This window comes from Anopheles coustani, chromosome 2, assembly GCF_943734705.1.
Source record: "Anopheles coustani chromosome 2, idAnoCousDA_361_x.2, whole genome shotgun sequence".
NCBI classification, from domain to species: Eukaryota; Metazoa; Arthropoda; class Insecta; order Diptera; family Culicidae; genus Anopheles; species Anopheles coustani.
The window spans coordinates 78971660-78987622 of record NC_071289.1 but is presented as its reverse complement, the minus strand read 5'-3'; the positions used below and the strand labels follow the sequence as shown (position 1 = coordinate 78987622).

The window sequence follows — 15963 nt, the reverse complement described above, 5'->3', positions numbered from 1 at the left end:
ACTATGGGGAATTCCTTAGAACCAATGTCATAAATAATTTGATGGGTTCCGTAATAGAAAAGAGGATACTACAATAAAGAAAGTTAACAATACAATAAGTTCATGAATGTAAAATATAATTTAGCATCCCATCCGATCATCTGTTTGTGGGTCTTCTGGTGTAAGGAAACGAACGAACTTTTTATGCAAAAAGGCTCTCTAAACTATGTTTTCTAGTCATGCAGTTTCCCATCGTTTATGTTATCTCCAACTGCTAAAAGTTCAGATTTTGGAATTTGTCCTTCTCTTCCCCATAGTGCGGTGAACGCTCCTCGTATTCTATGTTCGCATTCTTTCTTTCGCATCGCGCATCTCGTTATCGCCGTCTCTGCCGCCCTCGACGGGAGCCGTGGAAACACCCATCTCTCTCATCTCGTCTCGCCACCTTCCACAACACCCGCTTTTCTGCACAAAAGACCATCCGGAAGAACAAGAACACGATCCGTCTGGGGGAGATGGAATAGATCTTTCACCATGGTTTCCATCAATATCGAGACATTATGCATCTTTCGACAGCCAGTAATTCGTTCGCAATTGAACTGTCGGGAAGCTAAGCGATTTTTAATGGACTAACATGTTCGCACGCGTCTCCTACACGCACACACACACAACGACACATTCTGAACAATCTCGTTGCTCGGCTCCACATTGGAGCTCTTGCTAGAGAAGCTTTTTTTTCGACCCCCCCAGAGAGGAGGGTGGGATGTGGAAAATGAGCGATGAACAAGAAGCAACTAAAAAGTACAGCAATCTTATCTATTGCTCCGCAAATTCGCCACTAAACACAACTGGAACGCCGCATCAACCATTCACAATCGACCCGCGGATCGTTTTGCACTCTTTGCACGCAGAAAGGTGCGTTTGATTGAATTCTTTCATTCGCTTTTGTCGACGTTGGACATTTGCCAGACTACGGCAAGCCGAAAAGAAAACACACAGCAGCACACCTACAACACCACACACAGTATCTCTAGGCACTGGTATCCGGAGGGAAACGGCACGGCATTTCCGTCGGACTGATATCTACCACGCAACACAGGACGATGAACGGTAAAATTACTTTTTTCTCAGCACTTGTCCACCATTATTTCACCGCACGGCAATTGGTCGTCATCTTTCGTCTGCACGACATCGAACCCGTTTGCCACTTGCGACTGCTGTACTACTACTGCCATCGGAAGGCACGGGTAGCTTAGGTTTTTTTCTCATCTTGTGCAGCATCAGACGTGTGCGCGAACGAACCAACTAGCTTGGGCACGGTCGCAGGAGGGCCTATGTGTGAGCGAAATCGCTGACATCACCGCCCGGACGAGATGAAAATGACAGCCATAACATTTAGCTACAGTCTGTTCCCGAGTTAAGCAACCCGTAGACGTTGCGAACTTGTACGCGCGAACAATTTGACAACCTGGCATTGCCTATGTAAAGGAAAGGAAAGGAAGATATAAGAGGAAATCTTCCTTTCCTTTCCTTTACATAGGCAATGCCAGGTTGTCAAATTGTTCGCGCGTACAAGTTCGCAACGTCTACGGGTTGCTTTACGCGGATAATGGGGACCAGAGAAATCCGCGTATCTCGAATTTCCGCGTATCTCGAATATTGCTTGACACATAGTTTATACTAGGAGTTAAGAGATCGAGCTCTTGTGTACATGTATCATAGAATATTCAAAATTTTTCTTTGATCATTAATATGAATGCAATGCAAGCGTATTCTAACAACATAAATTTCACCAAACGAAATAAAAAGCGTAAGTTATGCAAATGTGTAATTTACATATTTATTCGTGTGGTTGTACATCTCAGGAATTTAAATCGATGTAATAAACCCAATCTACTGTCAAATTTTGAAAACCGCGTATCTCCGAATCCGCGTAAGTCGAGAACCGCGTAACTCGAGAACAGACTGTACTGTCAAAGTGGAATTGCAATTGCGAATTTACTCGCCTGGATGACGTTGGTGATTTTGGACAAATAAATTTTGAAAATTTTTAAATTATTATGCACAGAACAATGAGCTGTTTAACTATCGAAATTTAGGAAATTCACAAATAAATTATGTACGGATATGCTATTGTATCAACTGATAGAGAAAGTTTTGATCAATTTTATTCATGTTTTTATTCTCATTTAGATAGCATTTGATTTACAATAGTACATAACCAAACTTTACAATTGTTTCAAATCCAAACTTCATCCGTAAAACATGCAAACTGGTGTTCAATTCAACGCTAGAGCATGAAGGAAACTTGCAGGCCCCTGGGCAACAGTACGCTGTATGGAAGTAAATGGAACTAGAAACGAATGTTTGAATTCACAATCACACTACCAACTTCTGGTCGGCATGTTTCCGGCGCCAGGGGGACTTAACATATAATCAACGAGTGCTGGGTACACACAAGCAGCTTCAATTCCAACCAAACCGTAGGCACGTAAGTTCAAAAACTGGCCTCCTCTCCACCCCAAGTTGTGGCCAACCTCGAGCCACCGCCACCACCACCACCACTACCACCAGAGAGACAGGCGCAAAGTGCGGAGAAATCACAGCTTCACAACAGCATGTTTATGTTTAAAAAATTCGTTAGTATTTTGCTTGCGCGGTTGTTGGTTGCTTATCGTTAAAATTTTCAAATATCCTCCATTGTGTTACCGGCTGATGTTGAAGGGTTAGCAGCAGTTAGTATTAGTTTTAATATAATAGTTGTTAGGTTAATGAATGGTTGCGTTTTCTTGTCTCGTTTTAGTTTCCTGCGCAGCACATTTGCTGTTGCTGCGCGTGGTAAGATCATTCATCGTACGCTAGCCTACAGAGGAGGATGAAAAACAACGTCTTCGATGTTACCTCGGCAGACCGACTTCCTACGATCATAGGATTTCGTTTGTGTCTATTCCCTATCGTCTAGTTTACCTATCAGCTCGAGCTTTGTCCAACAATAGCTACACCTATATGAAATATGTACAAACAAATGTTTTCCTTTTCCATTTTCAACAAATTACCTACGGGAACAACGGAACCGGAATACTGCTTGCTTCGACTCTAAATCCTTTCCAAAACCACTACTGCAAATGCAATTCATCCGTCATTGTAGGACCTACACACGTCGGGGATTAGTAGCACGTTGGTACGGGTTTTACGGTTGATAATTTGTTAGTTCGTCTGATTTCGTCTGCTCTACACGTGGCTTATTTCCTTTCGTGTCTTTGTCAAACCGTTCATGTATCGTGTACTTGCCCGGCGCATGTAATATAATTTACCTAGTTTTTGTTTTTGTTTTAGTGTTAGTTATTTAATTCCAGGTTTGTTCATAATACTTTTGCAGATACCATACATCTTGCCAGGGGGTACTTAATTTTCTTATGTACTCTATCATTACTATGGTGTCTCGGATCGCTTGCTATGGTGTATGGTCATACAATTTTCGTTTGTTTGTTTGTTTGTTTACTTTGCTTTGCTATCAACATCCTGTTATGGTTTGTTCAAAGTTAAAGAAACCCTAATTTTATATGTATGTATTTATGGCTTACTGTACTGTATGAAACGGTTTAGTGAAGCAGAGACCCGATCCGTTGGCTTCCACTGACTGCAATCGTAGTAAAATATACATAATTTCCGTTTTCTTCGAATATTTTTTTTTCTTTACGTGAATCCCTTTCCGACACTTGCTGTTTATTCGCTATTTGAAGACAGGTAGATTTTCGATTTCATTGTTTGCGCTAGATGCTAGGTTCTTTTTGTTATAATTTTGCAATCACTTGCAGTATTTATAAATTTCACATTTGATCTCTAGTAAGAAGATTGTTGGAAAGGTAAGTAGCATTGTGTTTGTGTCTGTTTGTGTGTATGTGCGTGGGAGTGTCCATCATGCCCTATAATGAGATTTGTTTAGTAAGTTTAAATACTGGAGAGGATTAGTTCTCTATGCAAAGGAGTGTACGAGTTTAGAACGGGCATTTTTTGCACCCAACTGCCCCGTTTTCCTGCACCTTCTTCCTGTGAACGCCGTGATCGGTCGATTGTTTGCTCGTGTTTTCAGTTTGCAGGTAAATTGGCACTTGATATAGGTTTTTCTCTTCCTCTCCTCATCGCCAGTATCCGTTCAATACTCGCTTGCAGCGTACGGCATCTTGAATACCTTTTGACGTAAGATTGTAGAAGAGCTTAAGAGGTTGAGGAAGTAAAGAATCGTACACATTATCAGTTCTTTTGCTAGCTAAAGGTAGGGAAGGCAAAGGCAAACCGGCGTTTTTTGTTATCATCCGGGAAACGTTTCTAAACAATCAACACGCGGCAAATAGGGGTGAGATATGTGAGTGGTTAGGGGGTGCAGATTATTTCCTAGGCGGAAGCCAATTTAAAGTACTTCAAAGATGCTACCAGGAGATGCAGAAACAGTGAAGGAACTCTAGCACTAGTAGTAGGATTAAAGTGTGGAATGCAGCTTCGTTTGGAGGCGATTAATTCTATACAAGCTTTCAATCTGATCTTTCAATCCAAACAAAGAACGCACCTCAATGAATATGAGGTAAGCTCTAATGAAACGAGTGATAAGAAGGGGAAGGGTCGACCTTAGTGTTTGTGTGTGTACGTGTGTCTGTTTGTATGTACGGCAACGCTACCTTCTACACCGCCATTTCACTAAACATTCCGATAACTGCGATTTATATTTAAGTAGATTTAAAAATGGCTCTAAAAAGGATTCCCAAACGATTTATCAAATTGCTTTTTGCCTGGATACCTAAACCAATTGTGTGTGGTGGACACAATTGTTTCCGGTGGCTCCGTCAGTCGCGCTTCGGTTGGTCATATTTAACGATAGGTTTTACATTTGTAGTTTTTGCAACGCGATTTCACTCTTGATCGGTAGTTTGTTTTTTATGCCACCTTTTTTTCTCTCGTCGATTAGCATTATTTATGGAGATGATTTTTAAACAGTTTTAAATACAGAGGTAAATACTAGTGCACTAGCTAGTGGAAAGCTTAGAGGAGAGGGTTTTTCATTTTTTTTCCCAAGAGAATTGGATACGTTAACGAGATCGTAACGAAAAACTTAACGGTTATTCGAAGGCTTATTTAATATCAATTATGTTAGAGCATCCTCAAACACGCGTGAGCTGCAAACAAGAGTAAGCAGAGCAGAGTGGTATTGGATAGCGCTAGCCGCTTGTTAGCGAAAGATTTTGTCGACCTTGTAAGTTTCATATTTTGATCGCATCCAAAGAGAAGCTCGTTCTTTAGTTTATTAAAGCATGCCCGCATGGATCTAATGATCGGTTCAGTTTTGCTAGTAAAGTCCAACAAATGAAAACTACAAACAAACAAGGGCAAGGCTACCCCCGAGCTGTAGTAATAAGAACACAATTTGAAGCCCGACGATATACTGCGGTGCAGAATTAGTTTGGGGTGAGAATTGGAGTGTAAAAATGTTGAAATATGTTTGAGGCGCGTATTTGAACCTCCCGGCATAGTCGAAGATGATGAGGGTTTTTTTTTTCTTTAGTGGTCACGTCACTCGTAGCATGTTCTCACTATCCTCTATAACAATATTTATTTTTTTTTACTTCAAAAGTTTACGTTAACTGTTTTTCACGGTTCACGAGCGCAGTTTTTAAGACCCTATCAGACACAACTGAAAAACTCCCCCGAGGTTTCTTATATACTATCTTATGTTTTGTTATTAGCGATTCTTAAAAGAGAAACTTAAAGGTTTATTTAAATAATTCCCTAAAAATAAAAGGATATTGAAAATGAAAAAAAAACCTCAAGAAATAATATTTGAAAAAAATAGAAAAATAATGATTATAATATCGTTTATTTGCAACCATCTGAAAATGATAACATACAATTTAACACACACTGACCTGAAGGTATACAGAAGCATAAGCAAACTAGAGTAATGATTGATGTCCTCCCAATAGAACACACCATGTTTACTTCTGTTGGTGAGGGTAACTTATTTGGGCTTTGTGAGAGCCTTCTGCTGTGTTCTTACAAACTAAACACAAAATAAAAGACATTAGTAAAACAGAAAAATAAACCTTTCACAAAACACACACATGACATTCCTGCAGGGCGAGATGAGATTCCTTATTAAAAAGTAAACAGTTGCATACCGTTGCAAAAACTTATTTTTCGCGAACGTTTTGGCGGCAAAGAAAATGCACTTGTGCCCGGGCTCGGATAAACGTTTTTAAAAAACGATAACAACACATCATTGAGAACGTAAATTTCCATTACATAGTTAAGAACGTCCGAGGGAGGTGTCGACGGGGATAAACCCCTTTTGCCGTTGTTATCAACTTAAGCAGCCAGGGTGTGGTTGTGCCATAAGTACGGGCTTAGTAAGTATTAAATAAAACATTAGCGATACAAAACCTTGAGCTTACGGGCAACCCGTAAATATTTCCGGTCGGTGCACATGGTTTTAGTACGGCAAACAAGTAGAGAAAGTGAGGCGTTTCTTTACATTTTGCGGGGTGCGTCAGTTTGTGCTAGATCGATGGTTACGAAACGAATCTCGGGCCATTAGGTTTTTTCTTTTGTTTTAGGGATGAGGATTGGAGGCAGGTTTCACAATCGATGGCCGACGGTTTGTCTCCTGCTCGGTTTTGCTGTTTTCATGTTATCAAACGTTTTGCTATTGCGCTTAGTGTTATGTGTTTTGTGTGACTTTTGCATTTTTGTGCGCTTGTAGTAATCTTCTGTCCGTTCGGCCATTGTTCATGGGTTGAAGAAATTGATTGTTTTGGATTGTGCTGCACCGAACCCACTTGTTACAACCGTTGCCATCCTTGGACCGAGGATGAAATCTGCTCAGCTCGTCATAATCCTTCTATCTAACTTTCGATTCAATCGTTATTCTCTATCATCTGCTGTTGCTTTGAGTTTTTTTGTTCTCCTTTCTTCACCTTCCATTCCGTCTGCCCACCGACGGTACGACGAAAGGACATTTTATCCTGCGTCTTTTGTTTGTTTTCGCAACCACAAATATCGCTGGTCGTTCGTCTGCGGTCTAGTAGCAGCTAGTAGCCGTGTTGCAAAGTCAACCATTCAGCTTCCTACTGCTGACCGGTGCTCCCGGGAACGCCCAGCGAAGCCTCGAAGGCGGCCTTCTTCTGCTTCTTCGAGAGTGCGATCTCGGTCGCGCTGTACGTTTTGCTTTTCGGCGGTGGCGCCGGCAGATGCATGTACAGGGGGTCCCGCAGCCGGCGTAGATCGTGTTCGATTTCCGCGATCTGTCGTTTGATGTCATTATATTCGGCCAGATTGATGCCGGCCTTCTTTGCCGCCTTGTGCAGCGTGATCAGATGCTGGCGGTCTTTCACGTCCGGCAGGAGGTACTCCTAAAATGGTAAACCACAGAGGGGTGGGGGATCAATCGAAAGGGAAAAGATCGACAATTTTGTACTCTATCGAAGCTCGAACGATCGTATTACCTGCTTCGTGAGAACAAAGTACGCGTACGCAGCCATGGCCGTACCGTACGTCACGAAGTACGTCACCGGTTCCATAATATCCCAGGAGTACTCCCACCACGTTAGCCGGGCGAGCACACCGAACTGTACCGACATCAGTCCCAGACCGACCCAGGTCAGAACGTTCGTTTTCCGTGCGGCGATCTGGTCCAGTTCGTTCTTTTTCTGCAAAAAAAAAAAAAAAGAAAATAAATGAATTGGACCTCATTGCCAAATGGAGTCTTGCCCATCACACCCCTCTCCACCTTACCTCCTCCAGTGGTCCGAGTTTCACGGTCAGCTCCTCCAGCTTGCCGTTCAGTTCTCGCTCCTTGTGAATCTGATGTTCGCCCACGTGCAGGGCCTCGTAGAGCTGGTGAGAAAAACGGACGAAACGAAAGAATGAAATTGAGTGAGGGTAAACATCTTGTATGCGTGACCCTTCGTCCCGTCCCAAGGGTGTTTTAATTTATTCGATAGAGAACGATTAATTAGGAACCGATTAAAGCAACGCCCGGGTGCTATCAGCCGCGTCAGACCCTTCGTATAACCCCTGAGTTCCGGTTCGTCTGGGTATCCACTCAGAGCTTCGAGGTTCAAGACACGGAAGATGTGGTACAATTCACACGATCCTATATTTTACGGGTCACTACAAAGGGGGAAAATGAAGCAGCCAACATCCTCTAGCTCGAACCCGGTTAACAACCCGATGACCCACACAGCTCAGGAAGGCAGGATTCTACCCGTTTATACACGTGCTCGCTCGCTTTCCGTCCCTTTATCGGGCGGGTCCATTGTTTGTACAGTAACGGCTACAAATTGGAGTTTTTGGTGTACTTTCCTTCCACCGTTGACTGTCGCCGTTTGTGGCCCCCCACCTTTTTCGGGGGGGAGGGGGCATTGGGTCGGAAAACAAAAGGGCACAAAGTTTAATTGGGAGAAAGGTGTTGTGTGCACGTGTGTGAGGGTTTGATGGGTTTATTTTTATTATGGTGTTCGCCTTGCTGGCGTACAAACAAAGGTATTGCAAGCGCGGTACGTTTACGAGCAACGAAAGCTGTACCGCTAAAAGATATAAATTCATGAGCCTTATATTGTAGCACGGACGCATTAAATATGGGAGCTGCTCGGGGAATACTTCCTCTTTAAAGCGGAAATAATTTTAACGCTTATTTTACACGACCTGTAATAGACGTTGGGAAGATCGTCCACCGAGAGACATTGATGACGCGGGGAGGATTTAAAAACAACCCACCAGGCAAGGCAACTGCCTGAGGCGAGTTGACAAGTACGAAACAAAACACTCATGCATTATTCCGGAAGTGAACAGAGAAATGCACTCGTTTTCGGCATCCACATGGCATTAAAATAACAGGTTTTCAAGTATCATGTAAAATGCAAACGAACCGGCGGCACGGTATTCCAGGAACGCCAGCTTAACTTCTTCGCTCGCACGCGGGGAGGAGGACACTTCTGTTCCATTTTTAACCATGCAAAAGTGGAAACCAGTTTCTGGCACACTTCATGGAGAAAAGAAGGACAGGAAACGAAAAGCCAATTTTGGAACGCGAATGCGAAACAAAGCGCATCCGAATATGACCCGCCTCACTTTTCCGATTTGGAGGAAAACAATCTGTCAACCTGACCAACCTTTGCACAATGTGTTGTGTTGCATTTATGAAATGGATTTTGCATTCGTTTGTATTGCTGTATGTTCCACGTTTTTGACCGTTATTGCCTTCACGTTTGAGGGATTAGCGCTGGGAAATGAAACAAAACGTAATACTTTACCTGCGCCACGAGTGCCTGGACGTCCCCTAGTCTAGTGATTTCTTCTGAGGTAATTTTTTCACGTTTCGGTGGCTTAACGTAGTATTGTCTGTCGTTCAGATGCAGCCTGTAAAAAGGTGGAATAAGAAAGGGAATGCTGTAATTTCAATATCCACAGAATTCGTGAGAGCAGAGGTAGAATTTTTGTAAAGGAAGGTTGTTGAATTTGAATTTTTGTAAAGGAAGTTGAAATTCTATTTTTACCGGTGATAAAAAAAATTATTCCACGTGGGAGTGCTTTTTTTAAGACATTCGATCGAAACCCCATTAGCAATCAGCTGTTGGGCAGGTTCCGTATTGCTGTTTATTTCTTTCTAAACCGGAACCAAACACATGCTCCATACAATTAAACAATAATCAACTGCTAAAACATTTCACCCGAAACGAAACGGAAATTCCTACCCTTGCCTGGTACCACTCCGGACACTCAAAACGTGAGACGAATACCCGAAACTCGTGATGCTTCGAGTGAAACGCTCACGTTAGTGATTTATTTTTAATCGCTTCGGCCGAAACCGGTCGTGAGCCACCAGGCGCCTCCATCGGGATTTGTTGCACAAACAAATTCAATCTGTCGCTCGCTCGTAAGAGCTTTTCTCTTCGTTCGTGGTCCATTTCCTGCCCGGTGTTTCCTTAATGGACACAGGTGAGCGGTTCGTTTTGCCCAAAAACTTTTCGCTTCCGGCGCTTGATGCCGAAACTCTTGAGATAATTGTTTCCGTTCCGCCGTGAACCGAATGCGCTATGATTCTTTTCTCGTTTTTGGATGGCCAAAAATTGTTCTACAGCTTTCGGAAAAGTCCCATAAAATCGATTGCAAGTTTTAGTGTTGTACATTGAAATAGAAATACGTATCGATCGGAAGTTTTTTTTTCGTATATTGTGTAAGTGTGGGGAAGGGGAAGTGTTTGCTTATAAAATTTGAGACTTTAAGACAATTGTTGACGTAAACAATATTTCTTCATAAATTGCTTTTTTCATTCCATTTCATTGCGTTTTGGTTGTACACATAACAGAAATTGTCAATAAAAAATCATCCAGATAGATTTTAACTCTGTTGCAATCAAACAAGCATTAAGTGTTTTAATTGACATCAAAGTCCTAAAAGCACCCGAGATAGATTGCTTTAGATCACACGCTACCCAGCCTAGTGCACGTTCTCCTCCGAGGGCCAAAACTGCACCGAATCGTACCCGAATCAGTCAATTATGTACCACTTTTCCGGCAATCAATTACGGGTGGCTCTTGAACCGATCGATGCAAAAGTTCCGGAAACGGATCGAACCAATCGAAACGGAACCTCAGACGGACAAATATGCCATTCGGAAGTTAGCATTTGTGCCCTCCGGTGTGCAGCTCGGCGGGATGTTTGAGATTTATGTCCAAGGAAACCCCCCGCTTGTCCGTGTGCAAGGTTCTTGTTGGATTTATAAAAGGATGGACGGGGCGAAGAGTTCCATAGGTAATTACTGGCATGTGATGACGGTGGGGTTCATGCAATGATAATGACTTCGAAGAATCTATATACAGGAAGGATGGAGTGCAATTTTAAATCATTGCCATTCCTTCTACTAGAAAGAGCAGCAGCAAACCATCCGCTTCCTAGAAGATGACTGTCAACATATTGAATCATTTAATTGCATTATCGGTTGGAGTGTGACAAAAAAGGCAGCAGCATGCAAGGCAGAAACAGATCTATGTCATCAATATCCTTCGCCAACGACATGCCGTCGGGCAAAAAGGGAAGTAATCGATCAAGTGGAGTGAATAAATGACCCTCAGCAAAAGTATGCACAAGCCGGCCGGGTCGGGACGGGATGGATGAGGGGAAGGACGGATTGCCAATGAAATGAAGTGAAAGATTAGCCAGTGGCGTTGACAGCTAATTAATACATGATTGAATTTGGAGCCCGGATGCCGGGCTCGTTAAATAAACTCTCATCCAGAGGACGAGGGAAGGAAGGGAGGGAAGATTATGGCACCGGGGAACGTTCAAGTGTCACTTGCGAGTGAGTATTATTGCAGCTTATTATCCGCGTTGATGATATTGCCCATTCTGGAGCTTAAATGGATTCATCGTTACATGGCATTTGAATTGAGCGAGAGTCGAAAAAATGAACCATAGGACTTAACGATTTAAATGAGTTCATTAGCATTTGATTTGTAGGGATATTTGTTTTGCTGTCAAATATGAAAAGCAAATGTTTTGATTTTGATTTTCAATAGCTTTTAAAGCTTATTTTGAGTTAACAGAGCATAAACATTATTAATTAAAAATTCTCGTTCTACTTTCTAGAGTCTATTCAATATGTAATGAGTATAATAAATGTTGTAACAAATTTAATTTAAAAAACTAACCAAGTTTTATAGATAGACTAACCAAGTTTTATTGATAGACCAACCAAGTTTTAGTGATAGAATGATTTTATCAGCAGCGATAATTTGAGGAATTAAATACTTATATTTAATTTAATAATAATCTGGATAATGTTTGCACCATAAAAAACAACCTCGAGGGTAAACTAATTTTCGCACTCGATCGAACGCGAACGCAAAAACAACCTTTGACGGCCATTTGACGGGCAGAAGCAACCGGGGGCCGTGTCCCGTGAGGGCACGGACAAATTACACAAAACCCTGCGCGCCCAGCACGCTCGAGCAAGGGATTGTGGCGGGCGAAAAACGAAGTCAAACCGATAACCGGTGGGGGGTAAAAATACCCGTGAGTCCTTATCGAAAGGCGGGATCCCCCACACCCCTCCCAGGTCGTGCCCCAAACGTTTCGATATGATGGGCGTTGCGGTGGGCTTTGGAGTTGGATACTCATCGTGCAATCGGTGCCGACGCTTTTCCGCGATAAGTTCGAAATTAATCCACCCTCGAACGAGAGGGGTGGTCGGTGGTTGGGCTAACTAACCATGGGTCCAATCAAAAAACCAATCTTATTTTGACTTTCACTCCCACCGGGGCGGGGAAAAGGCACCGGGTCGGTGCGCCACGGTTGAATTATCCAATTTCGGTCGTCGGTAGAATTTCTCGATCGATCGATCTTGGCACAATTTCTTGCCCGGTCGATCCTACCTCCAGTGCTTTGTCCCTCTTCTCACTCCGATCGTTATGTACACTTTTGATGGTTCGCAGTTGAAATCTTGGGGGAACGTTCTAAATTGAATGGGAAGGATAACGCGCCGGTTCCGGAAAATCTTCCCTCTTTTTGCGGAAACAGGAAGCAATATAGAATCACAATACCAGAAATGCAAACATTCTTCCATTCTGTCCTTCCGGGGCCTCCCGGGGGATCGATGATACTTCCATGCAAACGACACAGATCCACTCGATTGGACGATAATTTCATGGTCCGGAGGTTGGCATACACGGTGGGCATGAAATGGTAGAAATTCCCAGTTTAAATGCAAACAAATGTCGCCATTTTGCTCCATCCGGCGTCCTTCCATGTGTAGGTTCGAGCCCGCAGCACAGAACCGAGGAGCAGATAAAGAGATAGACGGATAAAAAGATTCCCCCTATCGGTTAAAGGTTGATAAAATAGGCTGGATTTCGTCGATCGATGGCGTGGATTCTGGTCGGATTTGAGGTTGTAGTATGTTCATTTAATTCTTTCAACTGGATTCTATTCCATTTGCTCAACGCTTGATCGTTTGATCGAAACAGAACGTTTTAAAGCGGAAAAAGTTTCCTACTTTCCAAGCACTCCAATCGATTTTCAATGGCCTTTGTTGTTCCATTGATTCCATAAACTATCCACCATACGTCATGGATTCAAGAAGTCTCTAGCGATTGAATTATCGATCCTATGTCTGGCAGCAACTAAGTTGAGAAATTGGATCGTTTTTCGTGAATGTGAGTGATGAAAGCAATAAAAAAGAAAACACACAGTCAATCGAACAAAAAACTAAAATTAAAACTCAAAAAACTAACGAAAACTTACAACACAGTGTTGTAAAACAGGACGAGGACTGCCGAAAAACTACTAGGAATGCATTGGAACGTAAAAAATCGAGCGTTATCATCTTCAAATTTATACCTCAAATCGATAGCTACAACTATTTTAGTTTTTGCTTTACAGACAGACAAAAATACAAACTTGTAGAAAACGATAGATCCCGATAGGAAAGTACAGAAAGCACCAAAAAAGCTTGAACATTGGTGGTGTCCTTGCAATCGCTACTTGACACGAGCGACCGACTGGAGGATTGTTTCGAAACGAGATAAAAAGTCCCATTCTCGTGCAATCGAACAAGACGCAGCCGATCGAACGGATAAGCGATGGCACGAACAGCACACACAACTGACGTCCCCTCTTGTCGATGTCGTTTTGCGTGAAATTTAATCAACGAAATGCACTCGAAGATGTTTCGACAGGGAAGCACAAGACTTCCTGCCGACCAACTATCACGACGCCACAAGGACACTTTAACATGGGTGGAAAAAAAAACAGAAGACCCTTTACCGATGAAGACTCTATTTCTTTCTACATTCGCTGACCCTACCGAGGAGAAGAGTTTGCGTGCGGCTCGCTTACCAGAAATCGTCGGCCATCAGGTTCTCGATGGAGCAGGCGGCCGCTATCCGGACGCCCTCGCGGTTCAGCACGGCCGCCCGGTCAATGCCGCGGTCCTCCACCTTCAGCATCTCGAGAAAGTCGCCGACGGAGTGCGTCACCGGTCGCAGCGTGAACTGGCAGCGTTCGTTCCGGGATGGCAGTGGCACGGTGACGTTGGGCAACCCTCGATTGTACCGGACGGTTACTTCTGGAAAAAAGAGCAGGGAAGGGACAAAACGAACGCATGATAAGGCGCATGTTGACGAATGTACTTAGATAGATTGAAGTAATTAACATATCCGGGGAGATATAAATAACATTATTATTATTTCTGTATAGTTTTGTCTACTTTCCTGTTAAGCTATTGAATACCCACTTCTTATAACGTATTTTTAATAAATGTTGTAGACTAAAATATTCGTGAAAGTAATAAATAATTGCGTTATAGAAATGATACCTTACTTTTCTCCTGGGAACGCTTTCAACACATACAAATATAAAAAGAAATCAAATTAAACGCATTTCATAATAAAATTCCTTCCACAAAACCATTTTTGAAAGGAATGCCGCACCAGAACAGTTTCCGAACTTTAATCGCACCGCAACCATATCCGGCATCATTCATAAAAAAAAGGTTCATTTTCACCTTCGTGGGCTCGTAAAACATAACTTCTCCACCTTCTAAAGGTTGGTTGAGAAGGACCCACCCGGCCCCCCCTTGCATGACTGTGACACACTCACACAAAAAAGACGCAAAAAAGCGATGCGAAAGAAAATGTGGAACCCCTGGAAAAAAAGGTTTCCCTTTCAGTTCGTATTTACACAAACCATTTTCTTACGCTCACTTGCTCACCCACCCATCCTCCAGCCGTCGGGGTTAGTTGTGGAAAAGAAAACTGATCCAAATCAGAAGCTTGGGATAGGTAAAAAAGAAAATAATGCCTATCCACCTGAAGAATGTTCCCGGGCTGTTGATGGCCGCACGACATCAAGGGTCATTTTTCATTTTTTCACCATCGGTCCCGTTTGCCGGCATTCCAGTCATTCGAGCCATCGCCGGGGACCGAATGCGAAACGTTTCCCGACCTGCGTGACAGGAGAGCAACATTGTGGCGTTTTTATTTCCTTTATCAGGCAATCTAATCTGGTGGCTATTCGGCTGATTAACCCCGCCCGGCGAATGGGCGATCCCGTTTTCTTGAGGAGGTTCCTTTTAAAAAGAAATAAGAGCTCTAAGGAATGAAGAGAGGTGAAAACTTTTTCCACACCCGTGCAGACTGGGAGCGATGGGGAGTAATAGCAGACAAAAAAGGTAACCTGCCTGTACTGAAACATTAATTTTTGTGCCGGCTTTCGAATGTCCAAAGAATTCTCTAACCTGGAAGTGCACGGAAATAAAAAAAGTAATTCCTTAAAAAATTTCCTAACACCCTGTAGCTCAAAATTTCTTCTAATTTCGATGGAAAATTGTCCGCACAACATCGACCCATGCTTTCCGACATTAATCGTGTGCTGAAATTAAACTTTCTCCAGCGTTACTCACGCCCTACCGGAGTTATAAATAACGTGTTTCGGAGCATAAATTTAGCACTTTTAATGACGCTGCTACCGGTACTGGTCGGTCGAGGTACCTTTCCGGCCTCGAGCCGACAGTCGCTTTTTGCCAAATCATCGTAAAAGTGGTGAAGTTTGAGAAAATCCTTTACGCCGGCAGTGGTTTATTGAGTTCTGCGGTCAGCAAGCGCTGGGACCGAGCGAATTGTACGACATTATTAATCATCCGGTAAGCGGACCCCTTTTTACCTTCCAGGGAGAGGGGGTTGGGGGGTGGGGATGTGGGACAGATTAAAATGCGGTAATAAATCAGTGCGCAAAGCCGGGAGGGCTAATTATCGGCGCTGATTAGGAAGCGGTTCGTAGTACTTTCCTACCGATGAGCGATAGTGCAATCAACACGGCTATCAACATGGACATAATTTTATTGAAAAGGAACATAGTGTTTGTGATATAAGGGTGGAAACACTGCGAGGAAGATGGATAGGAATTTAAAACTACGGTAAAGAACGTTAGTATCAAGTG

The 15963-nt window shown here is 42.9% G+C and overlaps 2 protein-coding genes across 10 annotated transcripts in view; both read right to left on the bottom strand.

Moving 5' to 3' along the window:
* Positions 1-1200, bottom strand: part of LOC131265768 (serine/threonine-protein kinase mig-15) — a 43642-nt gene extending 42442 nt beyond the window's left edge. For all 6 annotated transcript variants that reach the window (XM_058268072.1, XM_058268073.1, XM_058268076.1 and 3 more), the window contains exon 1: positions 1100-1200. The gene's annotated coding sequence lies outside the window, so the exon portion shown is untranslated. The remainder of the gene's footprint in view (positions 1-1099) is intronic.
* A 5007-nt stretch (positions 1201-6207) lies between these two features.
* The window catches only part of LOC131265771 (calcium uniporter protein, mitochondrial), a 102288-nt gene continuing 92532 nt past the window's right edge, over positions 6208-15963 (bottom strand). For all 4 annotated transcript variants that reach the window (XM_058268079.1, XM_058268081.1, XM_058268080.1 and 1 more), the window contains exons 4-8: positions 13864-14092; positions 9282-9387; positions 7762-7863; positions 7473-7676; positions 6208-7379 (exon numbers count right to left, since the gene is read on the bottom strand). In XM_058268079.1, the coding sequence (XP_058124062.1) occupies positions 7095-7379; positions 7473-7676; positions 7762-7863; positions 9282-9387; positions 13864-14092 (926 nt within the window). In that variant the 3' untranslated portion in view covers positions 6208-7094. The remainder of the gene's footprint in view (positions 7380-7472; positions 7677-7761; positions 7864-9281; positions 9388-13863; positions 14093-15963) is intronic.